Source organism: Triplophysa rosa, linkage group LG15 (assembly GCF_024868665.1).
Source record: "Triplophysa rosa linkage group LG15, Trosa_1v2, whole genome shotgun sequence".
NCBI classification, from domain to species: Eukaryota; Metazoa; Chordata; class Actinopteri; order Cypriniformes; family Nemacheilidae; genus Triplophysa; species Triplophysa rosa.
Genome location: NC_079904.1, coordinates 11,408,454 through 11,431,239, shown reverse-complemented (window position 1 = coordinate 11,431,239; position 22,786 = coordinate 11,408,454). Strand labels below are relative to the sequence as shown.

General features: G+C 38.0%; 2 protein-coding genes across 3 annotated transcripts; one reads left to right on the top strand and one right to left on the bottom strand.

The window, feature by feature from the left end:
- Positions 1-326: 326 nt before the first annotated feature.
- nrbp1 (nuclear receptor binding protein 1) lies at positions 327-14,230 on the top strand. Its single transcript, XM_057353274.1, has 16 exons — positions 327-957; positions 2,087-2,405; positions 2,576-2,698; positions 4,530-4,631; positions 4,728-4,817; positions 5,335-5,350; positions 7,160-7,218; positions 7,313-7,411; positions 7,592-7,724; positions 7,836-7,923; positions 8,014-8,064; positions 8,239-8,374; positions 8,726-8,779; positions 8,878-8,941; positions 11,754-11,809; positions 12,638-14,230. Exons 2-16 carry the CDS (start codon positions 2,169-2,171, stop codon positions 12,731-12,733), a joined length of 1,404 nt encoding a protein of 467 aa, XP_057209257.1. The 5' UTR covers positions 327-957; positions 2,087-2,168; the 3' UTR covers positions 12,734-14,230.
- A 77-nt stretch (positions 14,231-14,307) lies between these two features.
- si:dkey-12h9.6 (macoilin) lies at positions 14,308-22,709 on the bottom strand. Of its 2 annotated transcripts, none has more exons than XM_057353877.1 (11): positions 22,289-22,709; positions 20,809-20,950; positions 20,489-20,615; positions 20,236-20,392; positions 19,976-20,145; positions 19,046-19,472; positions 18,286-18,444; positions 17,390-17,560; positions 16,498-16,624; positions 15,456-15,630; positions 14,308-15,321 (listed from the first exon to the last, which is right to left on the bottom strand). In XM_057353877.1, the coding sequence occupies exons 1-11, from the start codon at positions 22,363-22,365 to the stop codon at positions 15,134-15,136; spliced, it is 1,920 nt and encodes a 639-aa protein (XP_057209860.1). In that variant the 5' UTR covers positions 22,366-22,709; the 3' UTR covers positions 14,308-15,133. The 2 variants fall into 2 exon arrangements, with proteins under 2 accessions (XP_057209860.1, XP_057209861.1); XM_057353878.1 differs by having other exon boundaries at positions 20,236-20,359; positions 22,289-22,708.
- Positions 22,710-22,786: the final 77 nt, after the last annotated feature.

Here is a 22,786-nt window from a genome sequence, read left to right as displayed (position 1 = left end):
CAGATGTTCCTCCAAGACCAGTGTGCTATAAGACAACACAGGACATAACCTTAACTGTATAATTAAATTGTCTTACATATAGTTAAACGTAGAATAAAAACTAAGATAAGAACTAAGTATTATACACAAACTACAAGACTACAAAAGAATACTGTACATAAAATGCATGTGTGCAAACATTTAATTTGTTGTTTTCATTTTGTATTTTTAATTTGTGTTGTATAGGCCTACTCTCATAGGTCATGCAGAACACACAGTTAAATCACGAGAAGCTCCAACAGATGTCGCTGTGCGCACTCGCCGCTGATTTATACTCACTTGATAAACGACAGAGGAGGAGGTGCATGCAGGAATAAAGCAAACAGCCCGCTATCTAAGCTCTCAGAGCTGTCGCCATTTCCGTGTATTTTTTCGGGAGACCTTGATGTATATTTAATTAACTGTCGCATACTGAAGTCTTTTAGGAGACAAGTCGTTCTGGGAGTACTTTGAAGAAGAAAGCGATATCCGGGAGTGTAGCTTTTGCGGCCATCCGATTAACCACGTCAAATCTGTCAGCCAGTAAATTCACATTTTTGGTGGTTGTGTTTTTGCTCAATCCTGAAATCTTAAAGACACTTGCTACTTTTTCTCTCGTCGATCATATCGTCTTACAGAAGCTGTTTTTGCTATTAATTCGGTTGTTATACCGAAGGCCGCAGAGCTAACTTACACTCACACTGCTAGCCTCGTTCCCGTGTAGCGGCTAAAGAACTAAACCGTTTTTCGTGTTTTATTTCGTTATTATTGTAATAAAGCTCAGAGATCATACACGGGCGTACAGCACTTGAGGATTCAATGTTTTTCATCTTTCTCTGAGGACCTTTCTACCTCTGTGTTGTTAAATTTAGCTAGTGACGGTTAACGTTAGCTGCTTCCGGCGAGCTGGATACGCCACTCATCTCAGGATAAACTACGGTAAGATTATAAAGATTTACTGTTTAATAATGTGCATAGTAACGTGTTTTGTTCACCTTTTTATTGTGTGTTTAACACTCGTACTGTGGTTGAATTGAGGACAGCACTGACACAACCCGCAGAAAAAATGTAAACAGTAAACAGATATCTGCTAATGTTCAACAGCTTTTATACATTTGTTTGTTTTGTTGTCATCATCAAGTGTAAAGTGTTAAACTTGGAACTGAATCTGGCACAGTGACACCGAGTTACCACTTATAATCGTCATTTCCTCCGTCCGTTCTGATTTGTCGTCCGTTAAAACTTGGTCAAGTTCAAGTGACGTTCATAGTGTTCTGTATGAGCGTGTATAATATATCTTCTTATATAAGTTACTTTATTTATTTTAACTGTTGTTTCTTACTTCTAAAAATAGAGCACACGCAAAATGAATGATACATTGAATACATTTATTTGTAAATCAGATATCTATGAAGTGAGCCACGTACTTTACGTTAGTTTTACAGCAGTGTTGGGTAAGTTACTCTGAAAAAGTAATTAATTACTAGTTACTAATTACATATTCAATAGTGTAATTAGATTACTGTACAAATTACTCTCTCCAAAAAGTATTTAATTACTTCTTACTTATTACTTTCTATATCTTATATCAACCTTGATTAGTTAAGTGATTGAAGGATAGACATGAAACGGCTTATTTAATTCATTCAAATATATATAACATTAAACTACATAAAGTAGTATTATTAACTGACCAAAGTATTACAAATGTGAGAATTATACATTAAAGCACAGATTTTAAAGTTAGACTTTGAATTTTTATGTAAATTCCACTATTGCACACACATATTACACAAAGTATTTAGTTTAATTACATCAGAAGTAACTGTAATTAAATTACAGAAAAAATAAGAGTAATCCCTTACTTTACTTTTTCAAGGGAAAAGTAATTAAATTACAGTAACTAATTACTTAGTAACTAGTTACACCCAACACTGTTTTACAGTCACAGTATGCAATATCACATGTTTTCGATACATTCTTAGTAACAGATTAACTATCTTAAGGAAAAATAAAAAAAGAGATTAAAATCTATAATAATGTTTATACTGTTGACTCTCTCCTGCAGCTCTCTGCCTCCTGCCCTCGAGGTTGAGCCAGGCTTCATTTTTGTGGCGGTTCCGGTCAGGGCTCTCAGTTATCACTCAGTGATGTCGGAAGAAGCAAAACAGACCTCCGCGCCTGCCCCCGCGTCCACGATGGACGCCAAGTCCGATTCCACTGCCTCACCACCTCCAGCTCAGGGGGTTTCTTCAGTGTCTCCCCCCGTATCCACCATAACGCAGTCTGCACCACCCGCAACTGAGGATGAGGAGGAGGAGAGCGAAGATGAATCAGAGATTCTGGAGGAAAGCCCCTGTGGGCGCTGGCAGAAACGGAGAGAAGAGGTACCGATCTGTGTGCAGCTTATAGACCTACAAGTTGATCAGTTTTTTTTTAATAGAGTTTCATACCACTAACACTTGTATTTGAGGGGGAAGTTATGGAAGTTTTTATAGGTTCATTGATTGCTGTGTGTGTTTTTGAACGTGTTTTAAAGCTCTTTTTGTCTCCACAGGTAAACCAGCGTAATGTACCAGGTATCGACAATGCTTACCTTGCCATGGACACAGAGGAAGGCGTGGAGGTGGTGTGGAATGAGGTCATGTTTTCTGAGCGGAAGAACTATAAAGTACAGGAGGTAGAACTAAACGGATTTCTCGGCGTTTGCTTGCTTTGTCTTTGTTATGGCAAAAATTTGCTGACAGGTAGTTATGTAGAAATTTCAAATGAATGTAGAACAGCGGCGGAATATTCACATGACCTGTATGACCCGAATGAGAGTTAAAACATGTAGCATATTAAAAACATAAGAGCATGTTAACAAAGAAAAAGTCATATTTGCTCAACTTTCCTATGGGCAGCATCTAGAATTAACTGGTTTGTTTATTTAAAGCCCCAGTGAAATCAAAATGAAAGTTTTTTTTCCTTTTGTTAAAAGTAAGTTAGCAATAAGGACGTCAATAAGCTCCTACGCGCATCCTAAATTCACATTTAGAAGATATAAGCATTCAAATTTGACAGTCTGGCGCGTGCGCTCAGACAAAATCTAGAAATTCCACGACGTCACACTACACTTCAGCCTCAAAGTTCTCGTCCAATCAAATCCGCTTTAGAATCCAAAGAGTCCCACCCCCTTCACTATGAGAGCTGCGGAAGCGTTGCTTCAAATCAGCCACTTGTTCGCACATTTATTATGTCTTACATGGTGTATGACACATAATGCACTAGATGGGAAAAAGGGGATGATCCAGACAGTGTAACCATTAACATATTTAACAATCTTAATTTTGTGTTAGCGTCACACGAGCGGTTGCACGTGAGTGTCCTCCGGTTCAGAGACACGATAGCACAGAGCTGATCATACGCGCAAATCCGCTGAGAAAACAAAACGTTTCGGACCCATTTAAAGTCTACACCAAATGTTGTAGGTTAAGGCTCTATGGAAGAGATCGGACATCGCAGCCTTGATGAGTAAAGGAGAAGACAAACGGCAGTGTCACTCACCAACGTAAATAACAAGCTTCAAATGACACATCACTGGTATCACAGATCTTATTCTTTTCGATACATTTTTACACCACTGTGGCTATTACACTGTTAAATGCAGCTTTGCCAAGCTGACTGTGTGGCGCAAACGAAACGCTATTGGTTATTTTAAAAGAGGGCGGGGTCACTGTCTTCGCACACTCTGCATTTTTCAGTCGAAATTACGTCAACACATCAAATAATGCTGCGCGTTCCAAAGCATTGCGGTGGGGCTTTAAAAATACCAAAGCAGGATATGTGAGCAGTCTGAGCACACCCAGCATGAAAGTTCACTGATGATTGTTATCTTCATACTTTGCACCAAATGCAAATCTGCTGCTTCCTGTATTCATGGTTAGTAATAGAGAATGGTATGAATTTGGATTAGCGTTGATTATCTTACCATGAGTCATATAGGGCAGGTTGACTCCTTCAGAGATCAAGTGTGTTCGTAATGCTTTTCTTGGGTGCAAGTTTCCTAAACAAAGTGGTCTGACCTGTTCGATGCCAAGCCTTTATGGAAACCGCATTCTCCCTCAGAGCCCTCAGCTTCTAATGGATAGAATTATAAAACATTCAGCGTGGTTACGCAACTATGTGGTAATGTCTCTTAAGTTTTAAAAATGTTAAAAGGTCATCCATAAGATAGCTTATTGCAAACTGCCGTTGCCTGGAAGCACTATTTAAACAAGCTCTATTCATTAATGTCTGGCATAGAGTTGTGGACAGCCATCTGTTTGGCCCGTCCACACACTGCACCCCCTCACCTCTCTGCTTGGCAGACCCTCACGATGGAATTCAAGAAGTAATTTTAGAGGTTGCTTTGTGACAAGTTTTGCCTTTCACGTTGTTGATTGCATTTCCATAAACGCATGATTTGTCTGTTTGTGTTAAACGGTTCCCTAAAAGATTGATCTGACAAATTGTATATTTTTGTTTTTCAGGAAAAGGTGAAGACAGTGTTTGATAACCTCATCCAGCTGGAACATTTGAATATAGTGAAGTTTCACAAGTACTGGGCAGATGTGAAAGAGAACAGAGCCAGGGTGAGAAACTTTATTATTGAGAAACTCATTATTTTAAAAGTGCCATTTAGAGTAGTGTAAGATATTGAAAAGCCTTTTCCCCCCACCATCTTTTAGGTTATTTTTATAACAGAATACATGTCCTCTGGGAGTCTTAAGCAGTTTCTAAAAAAGACTAAGAAGAATCACAAGACCATGAATGAGAAGGTATGAATGCTGCTGTTTTGTCTCATGAGAATTGCTGGAATATTTGTCATTGTTGACTGTGATTTAAAGTATGCAGTTGCCTAATGTTAGTATGTGTGCTATTCAGTTAGTATGTGCATTACTGAATGCAGTTATATTATTGGGTTGCACCTATACAGATATGTTCTACTATTATGTCTTTATATTTTAATAGCGTATTATTGTAAGCACTGTAAATGATTTTCTCCAGTCTTGGTACATCCCTATATAAGTCATGTTAAGTTATTAGGTTAATATGGCTGTAAATGGGGTTTAATTAAANTCTAATCTTTCTGATCCAAATCACTCGCCACATGATAACAAATACACACTTCCTCTTTCAGACCATCAAGATTAAATCTTAGGTCTAAAACTGACTATTTATTCCGCTATATTATTCCTGATATCTTTACTGCATCATTTTAAAACCCTTTTCACCAAACCAATCTATCTTCACATCTATCAATTAGTCACATAAACTGTGTGATTTTGACACAAGCCTCCTAAAGACATATGTAAACACAGTCAGATACGTCACTGACGCCCGGGTTTCCATGACCATGTTGACCAAAGGAGACCATTAAGTTAATGTAATGGATTCAGCACACTACTCCTGTGGAAACACAGACGCTTCATAAAGACTTGTGTCAAACTAACATACATAGTACGATACAATACAAATGACAATTTCACTGCAGAAATGATGTGTGTTATGTTTGTTAGATTTAAAGACAGAATGTTTTACCATAAACAAAACTACATTATTGTTAAAAAACTATAAGAAATTGATAAAGATTATTTGTATTTATATTGTGTTAATCTTGTATTTATAAGTGAGGGCACTGGCTTAGTATTTTTATTTCAATTACTTGACTCATAGCACACAGAATGTTTCACAGACCCACACTAAAGGAAAGAGAGATCGGCACAGATGTGAAATCCCTCTAGAATGTATTTCTTAATGAACTTTCACCCACTGGAATATACCACTTTCTTCACACTCCTTTGTACAATAATATCCTATTCCTATTTACAAAAATGATTTATGATACACAGTGAGAAATATACATGTTAGGGCTGTCACAATATTAGATTTTGACTACATTATTGTCATGGCCAAAAATAATTCATGATAACAGTAGTATCATGATATCTATTGCAAACTTTGAAAAAAGTAAAAAATAATAATGTATAATATAAGGGCGTTTTCACACATAAGGGTTTGTTTCGGAACCTGGTGCGTTTTCTCTCTTGGTTCGATTCGTTTAGGCATATGTGAACACGGCAATCGCGCTAGGATCCGCCACAAAACAATCGCTCCGAGACCGCCTGAATAAGGTGGTCTCTACCCGATTGCAAACGAACTCTGGAGCGGTTCGGTAGACGTGTGAAAGCCATCCGACCCAACGGACCAACGAACCAGACTGTATCACAATGTATGATGGGTAATTATGTAAAGTTGCGTGACGCGAAAGGGATTGTTTTGCTAATGGCTCCCTGTAACAATGTTCAAAGTAAGGAAGGAAGGAGGCGGGAACCGGCGAACGTTAAACCAAACTTTTAATAAAATAAACAAACAACAAAACGAAAGTAAAGTGCTGACAGCTCCCTCACAGTCGACTGCCGGCCACACAAACACAATAAAACATAACATAAAATCCAGGCCTGGTTCTCTCTCGTCCTTCTCCTCCATTTATGCTTCCCGAGCTCCGCCGTGAGAGACGCGCAGCTGACGCTCATTATCACCCGCGTTACCGGCTGGAAAATAAACGGATGCACTCTGACCAATCGAATGAGAGTTTACTCGCACGTGACTTTTATTAACAAAGTTTGGTCCGTTTGGAAATATTGCCTTGTGAATGCAAACCGAACTAAAATTAATTTAAATATTGTAGCGATTTACCCCCTATTTTCGGAACAAAGCAATCGATACACAGGTGTGAAAACGCCCTTAGAATGCTTCTAGATTTTCGTTGATTTGGGTTACAATTGTCTGTAGTCTCTCTTTGCTAAAACACTTGTGTACATACTGCCGGAAATAGATTTACACAACTAACGCTGAACCGGATGTGCCTCCTAGCGTCCGTGAAAAAGGCCTTTTGCTTCACGTTCACCTCTATTGTGAATGGGGAATAAGGAGGAAAAATAAGGCATCAGGATTCGTTTTCTTTTGTTCCATGACATGAGGATAATAAGGAAAGTGTTATTTTATGGAGTGATGTATCTCTTTAAGGTCACCACAATGCCTTTCTAGTCTTGTTTTAGTACTTATGTTCTTTGAAGGTGTCTTAGTACAATTTGTCCTCTTCCCTCATCAACTTCAGCTGTTGCCAATGTCACCACAGCCGTGGACATCTATTCCTTTGGAATGTGCGCCTTAGAGGTGAGCAGTTTGTTTAATGTGGGCTTTGGATCCTATCAGGGCATCATACTGTCCGCACCAGTCATTCAAGTTTTTTCCTCACTCTGTTTGTTAGATGGCTGTGCTGGAGATCCAGAGTAACGGAGAGTCTTCATATGTGTCACATGAAGCCATTAATAGTGCCATCCAATTTCTGGAGGACCCACTGCAGAGAGTGAGTACAGGAGCAAACACAGTTGCTAGCACAATACTCTGAGATGATCTACAGAAAATCCCCTTCATGTAGAGTCAAGGGGCTTTATTTGATTAAATAGGTAAATTGCTTTATATGCTTATGGTTCGTGTGCAGTCTCATGTTGCTGTTTTTGACACATGTTGTGTGGGTGTGTTTTAGGAGTTTATTCAGAAGTGTCTGGAGGTGGACCCCAGAAAGAGGCCCACAGCCAGAGAGCTGCTTTTCCATCAAGCTCTGTTTGAAGTGCCTCTTTTGAAACTACTGGCAGCACACTGTATCGTCGCTCACCAGCGTGAGTCACTAAGCTAATCTAATTGCCATTCAGTCGCGTATGTGACCTTTATGAATGGGATACGGCTGCACTCAACCGATTCAAATAAATTTTCCTTTGGCTGGATTCTAGACATGATCCCTGAAAATGCTTTGGAGGAAATTACCAAGAACATGGACCCTAACCAAGTAATCTTGGAAAGGAAGGAGGTCCAGCTAAAGTGAGTTGCATAGATTCTTTTGGTTTTATGTTGAAATGGATCAAATAAGATGAATGTTAAAGCTTCTATAATCCTGTCTCTTTACTTTAGACTCTCCCAGTTTCCCGCATTGGAGCTTGACAAGTTCCTTGAAGATGTGAGGTGAGCAGTTTGAAATGTAAAGGATCTCCGATCCAAACCCAACTAAGCCTACATACTTCAATAAACCAGCTTTTATAATCTTCCAAAGTTCTGCTTTTGTCATTCTTGCTGACATCAAGCAAGCATTCATGAGTGATGTCATTAAGAACCGTGCTCTTGATTCTCATGCTGTAGGAATGGAATCTATCCGCTGACTGCATTCGGCATTCCCTGCCCACAGCAGCCCCAGCAGGAGGCTGTCAAGTCCCCCATCGTACCACCCTCCGTCAAAACGCCCACGCCTGAGCCTGCAGAACTGGAGACCAGGAAGGTGAGAAATGGAATGAATTACGGAGCTGGTGAATGGGGGAGGGTTCACAGTTTTCTCACCTTCCCCTGCTATCAGTTAGACTCTCTGTGTGACTTATTATATGGTGTATATATCTACACTTAATTTTCCAGTACGTGTACTTACCTAAGAAAGAACTGGGTAGTATAAGGTCATTTCATGGTATAAGTTTAGGTTTAGGGGTAGGTTCAGTGTTAGTACCTAGTTACTACCCAGTTATTATTTTACCTACCTAGTTTCCTCCGAACCAAATCTAAGTGGGTAGTTACAGTCAGTTCAGCAAAATGAACTGTCATTTACCATCTGTGTTAAAGACGACATGTCTTTGTTAAGGTCGTACAAATGCAGTGCAACATCGAGCCTGTGGAGGAAGGAGCAAAGCATCATGTAAGTCTTTCTTGCATTGTTGGGCTAATGTAAACTAGTCTAGTTTAAGGTAAAACCAAGTATTTGACATTCATTACTTCTCACTTTGTCTTTTACAGTTGACGTTATTGCTAAAACTGGAGGATAAGCTGAACCGACATTTGAGTTGTGATTTAGCGCCAAGTAAGTATTTCATCAGTCTAAAGCCATTATGCTTATACGTGAACAGTAAAGGGCTGTTCCCACAGAACACTTCTTTGCATCTAAAAACACAAGGAATTGTTAAAAAAAGTGCATCGCAGAACATGCGGGTCTCGAGATGCGCTTTTGACATGTTGCAGTCCGGTTATTATGTCGTGATGTAAGAAATACGGTTTCCAGAGGCCTATTGCACAAAGCCGGTTTCGGTTTATACCCAGGTAAGTTCGCATTTAGTTTGAGCATACTCTTGAGTTTTTGGGCTCAAGAAGGTGCATTGGTTTGGGGCGGGTTTTGTCGCCATGGTAACTTACACTACACAGCTAACCTGCTCCGGAGCATGTTTAATTCTGGGTTAGAGATCGCAAACCAAAACTGGACCAATCAGCTCTGAGCAAAATGACATCTGACGCAGTGAAGCCACTCCCCTTGTTTCTTACCTCAAATTAAAAAAAGTTTAAAGTGATAAGATGTAAGAGGAAAATCTTTTGCTGCTAATTGTTTATTATATTTATATTTTATTGATTATAATGATGTATAACTCCTATAATTATTACGAGTTGATAAATATTATTCAATTAATAATAAACAAAGCATTAAAATAAATATAACTATATACTGTACGTATAAATACAAGCTTCAGTATGTAAAGTATATTGCACGGGCCTCATGAACTCTGGATAAAACCTGAGTTGACAGAGAACGTTTATACTAAGCGTTGTGCAACAGCTGAACCTGATTCAAACCAGGTTGGGTTTGTCTGGTTTTGTCAACCCGAAACTTGCTCTGCCACCCAGGAGTTTTTTCATCTCGCTTTGTGCAATTGCCGCTGGTCTAAGCCTTTACTCGTTTTAAGTAACAGCCATTAATGAGCACTATTTATTCATATGACTTATTTAAGTTAAACTTTCATAAACGTACAGTGTACACTACAGTTCCCAAGCATTAGTGTGCGACATCATACTTAACAAACGAAAAACAGAAATAGCCAAACAGTTGCCAAGCCAACTTGTCATTGTAAACAAAAGCTTGCGTTACTTGCCCTGCCTCTGTGTTCTTCTGATTGATCCACTGTTTTGGAACTTACATTGAGTGCTGCTATTGAATAACATTGAGGAATAATTTTAGTATAATTACTAAAAATGTGTTCTGTGTGAACGGCCCACAAAGTGAATTATAATGAACATTACACTTAACTGTTTACTCTTTTTATCAAAGTCTTTTTATTAAAAAAGCAAAACAAATGTACATTTTGTCTGTGAATAAAAAAGAGAAAACGGGATTATGTACATTGAGTGCAATTGATCAGCATATTTTCCACAAAAGTTAGTGACATTTTTTGGTTCACAATAGCTAGATTAGAATTAAAACTAGTTTAATGGGTCGGAGCCTGTGACCGTGTGGACAGTGCTCCAGACATGTAGCGCAACTGCACTTCGGGTGACCCGAGTTCCAGTCGAGGTCTATTCCCGGCCCCACCCCTTCTATCTCCCACTTCGCTTCCTGTCCTCTCTACCTCTGTATAAAAATAAAGACAAAAGGCCAAAAATAAATGTAAAAAAAAACAGTTAAATGGTTAATATATTTATAGCTAGTTTGAACTGTAGCTATAGCTACCGTTATAGATGTTGGAATGACACATCTGGTTTAAAGGGTTATTTCACCTGCAAATCTAAATTTCCTCATGTTTTACTCGCCCTCAAGACATACTGACTGAATGTGACTTTCTTCTTGAAGAATAATGCAGTCGAAGTTATAATACCACGTATCATTTTACTTCCAAGTGGTAGAATGGGAGTGAATGGGCGTTGACTTTTTGAAGCTCCAAAAAGTGCATCCATCGATCAAAGAACTGGTCGACACGGCTCCGTGGTCTTAACAAAGGTCTTCTGAAGCGAATCGATGCGTTTGTTTAAGAGAAATATTCATATTGAGAGCGCTATTAACGTTGATGTCTAGCTTCCGTTATCCCTCGACTGCATGTAAACCTGAGGCTTGTTTTTCCGGCAAATAATGCAAGCGTGTCGTAAGTTCAGGTGACGAACGCGGCATTTTTTGTTTTGTTCCAATAGGATGAAAAATCATTTGCCGGAACGTTAATAGCGCTCTCAATATGGATATTTCTCTTAAACAAGCGCATCGATTCACTTCAGAAGACCTTTGTTAAGACCACAGAGCCGTGTCGAGCAGTTCTTTGATCTTTGGATGCACTTTTTGGAGCTTCAAAAAGTCGATGCCAATTCACTTCCATTCTACCACTTGGAAGTAAAATGATACGTATTATAACTTCGACTGCATTATTCTTCAAGAAGAAAGTCACATTCAGCAGGATGCCTTGAGGGCGAGTAAAACCTTGGGAAATTTTGATTTGCCAGTGAAATATCCCTTTAATGGCACAAATAGACAAATAGTTATATGAACGTACCTCTTCTGCCTCCTCCAGTATTGTGGTTTGTTACAGCCACAGTAAAGCTTACATTTCATTGGCCAAGCATTCACACCTGCATACTTATATACAACATCTCTCTGGCGTTATGCTTGTATAGTCTTTGTGCAGTGAAACTTCTTTATTTACACAAGCTTAATAATGCACCGTTTTAAAGTTGCAATAGGCAATTTTTGTGACTCAAGGGTAAACATCCCTAACACAAAATTGTGACTCAAGGGTCACAATCCCTACCGATTGGTGTCTTGTATCATAACGAATCATCAGAATTAGGATTTTAGAAAAGCGGACGGTGTTGTGCATTGGCACAGGACTGCCGAAAGCTAAGATGTGTGCTCTGTGTGTTTTTAGATGAGAATGTACAGGAGTTGGCTGTGGAACTGGTCCAGCTTGGCTTCATTAGTGAGGTAAGAGATTTCTGGATCTGCTCGAGATATAATACACCTTCTGATAATAAAATGTGACGAAGGATTGGATGGCTTTCTGACATCTGTATATAATTTCGATAAGCCTGGATCTCGTGGTGTTCATTTTTAGGCAGCGTATTAGCAGCGTCATTTTTCTAGCTACTGATGTACATTCTTAGTTTTTATGCCAAATACGATGACATTGCTCTTCGTGCGTGGGCATTTGGATTTTTTAATAGCTCAAACTACTGGTGGTGTTACACAATGTTCTGGCTCAGGTTTGCTTATTTTTTTAAAGCAGTTGCGCTAACATTTTTAATAAACTGTTTCAAGCAATGAATCAATAATTCAGTTGTTTGTTTGAGGAGATGGTTGGAGCAAGCAGTCACTGATTCCTGGAAAAGTGAGGATGGAAGAGGGAGATGACATAAACAGCAAGCTAATAAGAACCGCAAACAAAGCCGAGATTCTGGATTAGCTGTCCTAAAACCAGAAATAACACTTTCTCGGCTTTATTAATACTCGGACTGGGGCCAAACATTACAGAATACCACAACGGTTTGGCATCGCAACACTAGTGCAAGCGTCAGCTATACCATCTGTACCACATGGATTTTTGTTTGGACTGTCTTTAGAAGAAATAGTACTTTTGCATGTACAGTGTTTGCGTTTCATGTATCATATTAGAAGCATTCTTTTGATTCATTCAAAACTGATTCATTGAGATGAATTCAACTCACCAGCTCTAAAGCTGTATTTGCTTCGTATGTTCAATACAGAGAGTCTCTTTCTTGTTCTAAGATATCTGTTATCTCTGTCTCTCCTAAGGGGGATCAGCCACGTCTCGCAACTGTGCTGGAGGAGGCCTTCTCAAAATTCTACAGCCGTAACGGCTCTCTAAATCCTGTCACCGTTTCCTCGTAGCAGAGGGTTGAATCTGCCAGCTTCTCGCCACCATTTTATCTTCACGCACGGGACAGAACTCTAGCGCTCCATCACTCAGAGGATTGTGTGCGAGCTCTGCGGGGAGAGATCCAGATGCCTCGAACTGAGCCTTGAAAACAAAACGACCCCTACACTCTTGTTTTTCACACCACTATATGTGGCGGAAAGTGTTGGCGGATAGTTCCCATATACATTTATTGTGTCGGTGTAGCAGTCTGCTTCTGTTTTAAAAGAAGAAAAAAAATGACTTGGTTATTATTTAAGTCAGTATTACAAGCTGTTTTTCAGAGCATTTTTGCTTACATTATGTGTGGGATCTGTTACTTCAAGGATTTGCTGAAGTGCAAACCTTATGTTGTCTTTTTAGGCACATGTTTTCAGTTGGTCTCTCGAGTCTCCCTCTGTCATTCGTCTTCGCCAGAGGAATGCGTTTCCATTTTAATGAGAAATGTACCTTTAAGGTACAAATGAATTGTTAACCTACGCAAGATCCACTAAGACTGTGAAAGGAAATGGGTTCTCGAAACATTAAAAGTTAAAATAGCAAACCGATTATTTATCTAAAGGCGTATGATCTATCTTTAAATGTTTCACTTTTGACTTTGCGGCGGCTGTTTTTTTTCTTCTTCCTGTGAATGTAGCTTTTTTAATGCTTTCTAAGAGAAGTGCACTTGATTTGGTTTTTAGATTTTTCCTTTTTGTCTCCCACGTATGTGACACGGTTATGAGTTTCAGTATAAAAGTAATGATCTGCAGAGCCCCAAATGTGTTAAAATGTGCCTTCAACAAAGACACAATCAATCTGTGGTCAGACCCATAGACAAACGCTTGTATCATTTTTTTTTACATTGTGCAGATCCTGTTTTTTTTTTTCTTACGAAAACTGTCCAGCCACCATCTGGTCTGCATGTAATAATTTTATGGCACATTTGCAGCATATTAAAACTCCAAACATATGCTTGTTACCTCAATAAAATCTGAGTTCATCTTAATGGTACATCAGCATTTGTCTGTTACAAGCTACTAATTTGAACAATACATGAAATATGGCGATATCCAATTGCTGTCGTTTGAAAGGGAAAAAGTGGTTTATTTGTTTTAACAATTTGTTGAGATGGGTTTCTTTTTTGTTGCAAACTGTCCAAGATGTTGACTGCTTCAGACATCAGACAATGGAGATGATGCTTGGCACACTCAAAAGCAATTTCCTCAAAGAAATTGTGGTAATGCAGGCCAGCGAAGACAAATGCTATCATTATAAAATGGAAAAGCATGATTCATTCTGTGTGGCTGTGAAGGAAACAACAGGCTTTTATGAATCTTGCTCTGTGAAATACTGAGGCCAGAACCACGAGTTTATTATTTGAGTGTTTAGTTTTTGTATCATGCAAAATATTGGAAAACTTCTTTTACATCTCTTAACCGTATCTTTTCAGAGTTGCACCCTTTCTTGATATAAAGATGAGATATAGACAAAAACTATTCTGTGTGTGTGTGCGCGCGTCATATTTTATAGAATTTGAAAATGCTGGGGTGTTTTAAGAGAAAAAAGGTTCTCATTGAAAATGACTTTATTACTGCTTCCAGAATCATTGGAAGAAAACAGCCCTTGCACAATTAGACATCGAAACTTTTTTTTTGTCCAAAACAATAATTTTACATAAATTGGCATGCAGACCCACAAGTAGAATTACAAAATAAAACCGTTATTTCATTTTGGTTTAGAAAAAAAATGGTCAAGGCAGAAAAATAAACTTCTCATAAAAAACATCCCGGTGATACATAAAAAAGGCAACGGTTTCAGAAACATGAAAACCTACAAACGTTTTTGGGTGTTGGTTACTTCCTTTATAACGTGTGTAATGTAAAAAGAATACAAAACAGTACAAAGCACTCAAATATTCACATACTGACTTACATTTGATATTGGCTTGTTATAGAAACTGAATTCACATAAATGGTGAGGCACAGAAAGGCTGTGTTGCGTTTGCCTCTTTGTCGTACACTCAACACAAAATATCCTGTTCTCCTCATGAACTCACATCACGTACGTCAAGTGTTTTTCATACTGATATCTTGCTGTTTACGAAGCTTACAGCGGTTCGCTCAGTATTTGATGGTCTTCCGCTGGATATCTCTATGTATTTACAGTCAAATTTCATTTTCATCTTGAATCATTGGCTCAGAGCAAGGTCACCCGTAACTGGCCTGGGTGTCTTTGCTTAAATCAGTACACCCGTAGACTCGCCAGGGGCTGTTGACATTGTCAAACGCAAAGTTTCCAGGCAAATCCTGTAGCTTTAAGATGCCCCCAAGTTTGGAATGTCAAAGAGGAGTCCAAAAATGTTTTAAAAGCCGTCCGATTTGTCCTTGCTGGCCTTATTTCTTTAGACATTGGTACATGAGCGCTCTGGGATTCAGCATGTAGCGCTCTGAGTTGAAGAACTTGAGGTACTGGGGCATAGCTGACCGCGGGGTCACATAGGACAAACCTGGAGCCACGGCCATCGCTTCTGCAAGCTTCTGCTTCATTTCTCGAACTTCATGGTCTTGTTTTACAATTTTAACTATAACAAAAGGAGAATAAATATTGAGTCTCGGAGGAATAATGGGTGAGATATAAAGAATCTTGTTTGATCAGTAATACTCTTAAGAAATTTGTAAAGATGCATAAGAAATCATTGTAAATGAGAAGAAGAACCTTGAGCTATCTCCAGCTGTCTACGGGCATCTCCCAAGGCAGAGAAGAGGTCTAGTTTGAGACGGGTTTCTGCGCTCAGGTTGTACTCTAGATGCTGTGCCTTGTCCTGCAATGATGAGAGAGCTGAGAGCATGGCATCTGCCTCCTGTTCTGTACATCTGCTCCTTTGGAGGGTCTAGAGAGAATCATTGCACATATGAGATGGTTATAGAATGGAACAGCATTGGACAATACAGTACAGTAGTATATTGACATCTCATTTGTCTAATTTATTTTTTTGTTAAAGATCCAGTGTATGAAATTTAGCTGCATCTAGTGGTGAGGTTGTGAATTGCAACCAACGGCTCACTCCATCCCTCCCTTTCGAAGCACTACGGTGGCTAACACGGCACTAAGATGTCATCACATTTTCGCTTCTTTGCTGAAGGAGATCACGTATTTACGAAACGCGTAGAGCAAGTTGTCCGTTTAGGGCTACTGTAGAAACAACATGGTAAATTCCATCTAAAGGGACCTACGGTGTACGTAGATAGAAATAGCTCATTCTAAGGTCATAAAAACATAACGCTTCATTGTGTAAGGTCTCTCTGAAGACATTGTTATGTATATTATATTGCATTTCTATCAGTAGATCCTCCCAAAAATTACACACAGCACCTTTAAAGTATTTTAACCCCGCTTATTATGCAGTCTGCAGAGACATCTTTAAATACCTATTTGTAGGCTGATTTCCTCAAAAAGTATTTGATTTATTTTCAATGAAATCCAAGTTCAGTTCAGCCTGACTAATGTTAAAGTCATCACGGCACTAAAAATTCTCAGATTGCACAATTTCTGAAAGACCCGACTTCTGTCTGGGCATGTTTTATATACTAGAGACACCAGTGAAAAGCAGGATTTTGCACAGAAACTTTCATTCACACAGCAACACTACAAACACAGCAAGCTATCTGAGTCCAAATGATTTAGCATTAAAATATAAAACACAAACAGCCCATCACAACTAAAAAAACGAAACAAATCTATAAACCCTGTTACTCACCTCCACTTCATTATCTAAAGCTATCATTCGATTCTCTTTCTCCTGGTATTGCAGCTGTAGTTGTTTGTACTCTGCATCTAGATCTTTTGCTTTTTTCCTCAGCATTTGAGTTTCACTGTGTTCTTGCCTATAATGGAAAAAATACACAATTTTATACCATCAAGTTTACTTTGATCAGTTGAAATCACATTTCTAATGAAAGCAGCCCATTTTGACCTAAACAAAAGTTAAATAGTGTATTACACGATGTAACAGATTTTTTAAAAGCTGTGTTTCGCTTTCATTTTTACTGTTTCTTTATGAAGTTTAACATGCTGAAAAAGAAATTTACACATACATTTTTTTACCATCGACGGTACTCACAAAAACAACAGTCAAAACCACTCAAAACAACAGTTTAACATGCAGTTACTAAAAATGAGTCGTACATTTGTTTCGTTTTTGATCTTTTATGACTAATACTGTCCTCATAAACCAAGTTCCAGATGTAGTCACCCATAATCGTCATCCAACCTTCCCTGTGCTACAAAAATTTCTAGAATTATTTGATTGGAAAATAATTTTTAAAATATGTGAAAATATATTGTAATTAATGATATGTAAGCTCAAAATTTACTTGAGCTAAACATACACTTTAACATTGATGCTACATAAAAATAAATATTATCGCAATAATAAGCACCACAGAATTGTACAAGAACTATAAAAAGGTCGGGCGAAACAAAAATTTGTTACACTGTGTTATTGTTGACCAAAACATTGAATTGTTGAAGTTCTGTCTGGGAAAACAACTCTCTATTTCCTCTTTAAAAGAGTATTACTAGTTTATATTGCAATGCATGACTAATATATGCATACTGCATGAATTCTGTTGCTTTAACATAAAAATTACCTGTGTGACGCATTTCGAAGCAAAATAGATGCTTCATCAAATTTTGGGGCTCTGACTTCTGCAAGTTGTTTTTCTACCGAAAGCCGAGCCTCTGTTTCCATTCTGATTTTCTTCTCCAGCAGGGGAGCGTTTTGCTTGTCCTTCTGTCGGGATTTTGTCAGACACTGAATCCTGCATGGCAGCACACCAGAGAATTTAAATGAACACCATTAGCTTTCATGTTCAAGCCAAACATTTACAGTATAAGCTTCATAAATGTCCTTGTAGCACATCAATTATTTGCAACTGTATGTTCTATTTTTCAGATTTAAATTACCATAATAGTTACCAGATACTTCAGTGCAAGAATTTTAAATATTGATGTTCTTTATTAATAGATGGTGTGTGAGATTTTAGAAAATAAACTATTTTACAACACACATTTCAGGGCAAAATTGGCCACCAGTGACTACCATAATAAAATTGCTTTATACATTTCTTTGTTCTGTTCAACAAAAAGAAGATATTTTGAAGAATGTAGGAAAGCAAACAGTTCTGGGGCACTTTTGACTACCATTGTAATTTTCCTACTAGGGTAGTCAATGGTGGTCAAGAACTGTTTGGTTACAAGCATTCTTCCAAATATCTTTCTCTGAAATTTAAACAGATTTGGAACAACTCGAAGGTGAGTAAATAATGACAGATTTTTTTGTGAACTGTCCCTTTAACATATCTTTCCTATCACCTTCATATAACAAAGAAACATTTTTTAATAAAATAAACTTCTGGAACACACAGTACACCCACATGTTTATTATGAACACCAAGTCAAACTTTAAGTGCAATACAGAACACTCAAGTCAGAGTTCTAATGCCAAGAGCAACAGAAAGAGAGCAGAAGAGATCAGAGAACTCACTTGTTCTGCAGAAGTTCATTTGCATGTCTGAGCAGTGAGACTTCTGGCCGCAGACTGTGTTCACTGTTGGTGAGATTACAAATGTGACTGCGCAGTTCTTGCTCGCTCTGTCTGCTCGCTTGCAGCTCGCCCTTTATTCTCCTCATCTCTTGCTCCAGCCTGTAGAACAGATGGAGATCAATACACAACAAATGTAGTACAAACTGATGCACGCGCACTGTAAAAGATTTCTGTAGAAATTTACAGTATTACTGGTAGCGGTTAGCCAGTTACTTACTGTAGATTTACATTTATGTAATTTACTGATGGCAACAGTTTGTTCAAAGATAAATGAACATTAAACATTAACAAGTCTTTATCTTTACAGAAAAAAACAAAAAATATATGATATGTTTGCAACTGTAAAAAAATGTATGCAGCTAGTTGCCAGTAACTTACTGTAGATTTATATTTATCTAATTTATTGCCAACAGTTTGTTTAAAGATAAATTAATAATAAATCTTTACAGAAAAAAAACTATAAAATAACAGCCTCCATGCAAAGCATTCTGGGAACCAAAATTAGGAAAAAAAACCAGAAAAAGGCTGATGATGATTTCTGGTTCCCAGAATGCTTTGCATGAGGCTGTTATTTTATTTTTTTCTGTAAAGATTTATTATTAATTTATCTTTAAACAAACTGTTGGCAATAAATTAGATAAATATAAATCTAAAATATCATATCTTTTTTGTTGTTGAATCATATAAATTGGATACGTACTTTAGTATCTGGTCAGCATGTGGGTTCGGAGGACTTGAGATGTTCGCTGAGCACCGTTCGGCAGGGTCCCCTGTAGAGTTGATGGCTTTGGGGACTTTCTGCCTTTTCTCCCCTTTGCTATTAGGGATGTTTACTGAACCTCGCTGCACTTTGGGCAGGGAGCTCTTGGGAGGTCTAGGAGCTTTAGTGCTCTGATCCTCCTGAGGTAGGTTTTCAGAGATTTCTAACATGGATGTAGAGTCCAAATGAAGTTCACCTCCCCGGTGCTTGGGCCCTGGAGTTTGTGGATTTGTGTCTTTTTCAGGTCGTCCAGGAAGTCTGTGGATTTGCAGACAGTCTTCCATATTTTGCTTGTCCTCTGATGTGATGTCATCATTTGGACACTGGTATTGCATTGGCCTGGATTTGGTCACCTTGAATTTGGGATCTGTGAACACAAGGTAATAGTTTTGAAGGAATATAAACGTGATCATATTATGTGTTGTCATAACTGTATAAGTGATACTGTATAAGAATTACTAAATTTGTGTAGTACATTATTAAGATATGGAATCAAAACCATGTATTGACAATGGTAGTCAAAAGTGCCCCAGAACTGTTCGCTGTCCTTCATTCTTCAAAATGTCGTCTTTTGTGTTCAACAGAACAAAGAAATGATAACGTAATTTTTCCTTCTATGGGAGTCAATGGGGGGCAAAATCTGTCTGGTTATAAGCATTCTTCCAAATATCTTTCTCTGTGCTCATCAGAACAAAGAAATGTATACAGATTTGGAACAACTTGAAGGTGAGTAAATTATGACAGAATTTTCATTTTTGGGTGAAATATCCCACTAAGGGTATAATTTAGAAAGTTTCTATTAAGACATGGTTTTGGAAATACTACACGCATTGGAAAAGGGAAAAATGTATAGAAGGAAGTTATATGTACCTTCCATCCACAATTTTGGGTACAGGTGCTTGTAAGGAGGTAGGGATTGTTGTAAGAGATCCAAGTGAAGGTCGTTCTCACTCAGAATGGATTTTTGAGTGCGCAGCTTAAACATACTGGTGAAGTAGCATGTTGCATCAAATCCCATATACACTAGTGGATAACCAATGCTGGGAGAAATAATGAGTTTCATTAAGTGATTGCTGCATGCATGACATATAAAGGTCCAGATCTGAAATAAATTGACAATCAGAACTTACCAGTGTGCAGCAAATAGATGGGACAGATTTGCATGGGGACTTTTAAGGTCCCGCAGCCGCAGAGAGGCTTCCATATACACTAAGAGTATCCATAATGTCACAGTTGACATACAGATTCCCTTTTCTGCAAATCGGTAAATTAATAAATAAACAGGAACTACGAAACAGGAACACCAAAATACATGCAGGGGCAGAGGTTAAGATCTTTATCTGTATTGCAATATGAAGTTAATCTGAAGCGTTCGGGTGTTACCTGTATGCCACATATAGTTGAGTAAGACATATGTACTGGCTGCAAAGAACAGCCAGTGTAGCGGCACAAAAATTAAACAGAATAAGTCCAGAGTAAACGCTGCACACACAAAAACCACACAGATGGCCTGGAAAAAAAAGGAGTGATCAGCATCTTTACATTCTATGAAGTATTCTTTTTATCGGTCTATGTTTGTATTTTAGATCTATGTTTATGCATACACACATACATATTATATAAGGAACATTTATCCAGGACAAAGGACAAAAGACAATAAAAAGTAAAGGATGTTTAAATTAAATTAACAGAAAACTGCCTACCAGCCCATGACAGTGATATGTGGTGTAGACGGTTCCTAGAAAGAGCCAACAGGGCCACAGGTATTCCAGTCTGAACTCCAGAATAAAGTCAGCAAACAGCACCAGCACCCAGACGATCATCAACTTCAGAACAGAGTAAGCGCTGAAAAAATGGAAATTTAAAGTTATTTACATTCAACTACATAGAACAAGTTATTAAATTATATATTATTTCCATGAAATGTGTAAATTAATGTGAATTAATTATACATAAGCTAATATATCATTGTATTACAGTATTTTATAAACCGTTTTCATAATAAAATAAATATTTACAATTATATTTTTAAAATGCCAACATGAATCATCTCTTCAAGTCTACGGAGATCTAATCAAGCTTCAAAAACCGAGTCATTGTACAAATGCTAAAACAAAAACGAGTTCGCATGCCTTTACGCATTGTGTATAAACTTGATGACTGACAGACAACATTAAAAAACAATTAGGAATTTCTATGAGGAATTATACGAAAAACAAGTAAAAAGTCACATATAGTATTTCAAGAGTTCACAAATAATATGTTGATGATCGTATAATCTATTGTGCTCCATTCCTTTGTTCACGCTTTCAGCCCTTCACATCCCTTTGTGTTTGGTAACCATGACAACATTTCATCTTCTGCATCAGCACCTAAATCTACAGTTTTGCCATGGCTATTTAAAGAACAAGAATCCGTTGTGCAAGAAATCTGTGCACATTAATTTCTGTATAACGCCTACTAAATACAAGACAATCATCTTTAACAACACTCATTTGAAACTAGATTGTAACGTGATTGAGAACAATACGAAAGCAGCGACATTGAAAATATAAAGATGCACTCAGCAACTTAAAAACAAAGCTATGAATTTTATGAAATAATATTATTATTATACCCGTAATTTAGCTCATACAACTCGTAAACATCACAATCCTTAGTCTATCGTAGAAAACACAACACACATTCGCGTGTTTTCCGTCTGTTTTTTCGTCTAGTCTCAGGCCCTATCCAATTGTCTGTTTTCAGTCCGTTTTCTTAGAAAATCTACTGTCATTCAAACATAATGTAAAGACAACTCGTTAGAAAAAGCTAACATCAACAATAGCCACATTTATAAACACCATTGCACAAACGATACAGAATATGCAACGGTGATCGTAAGAATAATACGGGGATATCATTTTTAGTATCATATAACATTTTCAGTAACGTGGCCATCTCGTAAAATTCTGTTTTCTTTGGCAAAATATTAGCCATCTGGCCTAATGGATTCATTAGAATCAGAATCAGCATTAGGCTACGTCTGACTTAAAATGCGATTGGTAATAATAACAGACACTGTTTGTTTATTTGTTTAGATCAATCCGCGCATCGCTCAATGAATTGACGAGCGCGAGCCATTCAGGTGCAAAACGCATAAGGGCAATAACAAAACAACAAAGCAGTGCCGTGTTGTCTTACCTTTCGGAAATCTTCTCTGTGAGTTTGCTTTTTTTCATTTTCCGTAGCCTGCCTATATCCATGTAGCGTTTCTTCATGTTATGGCTTCTGGTCCTCTTGGTAGTTTAGTCCATTAAATGGGTAATTGTAAGAGTGGAGGTCTCATTTACAGTAACCTGAGCAGAAGCGCTTTGTGCGTGAAGGTGGATGTGCGCACGCTCGACGAGAACTTCACCGAGAACGCAGCGACGCGCATATGTTGTCTGGAGGATAGGAGGCTGTACAAAACGCGTTGTTTTTGACCATACATAATGTGGTTTAGATGCGTTTAGCGCGCTACCGTATATATATACATACATACAATATTTACATGGTTTTTAAATGCATTTTCTCCGGATGTTAAAATGCTTAGGCGTAATGAATAGGCAATCGCCGAGGCTCTGTCAAATATAAAGGAAAGTGTAAGACAAATTCTCGAGCATTTCATCTTTGGATTGGCTCACAATAGAGTACACACAG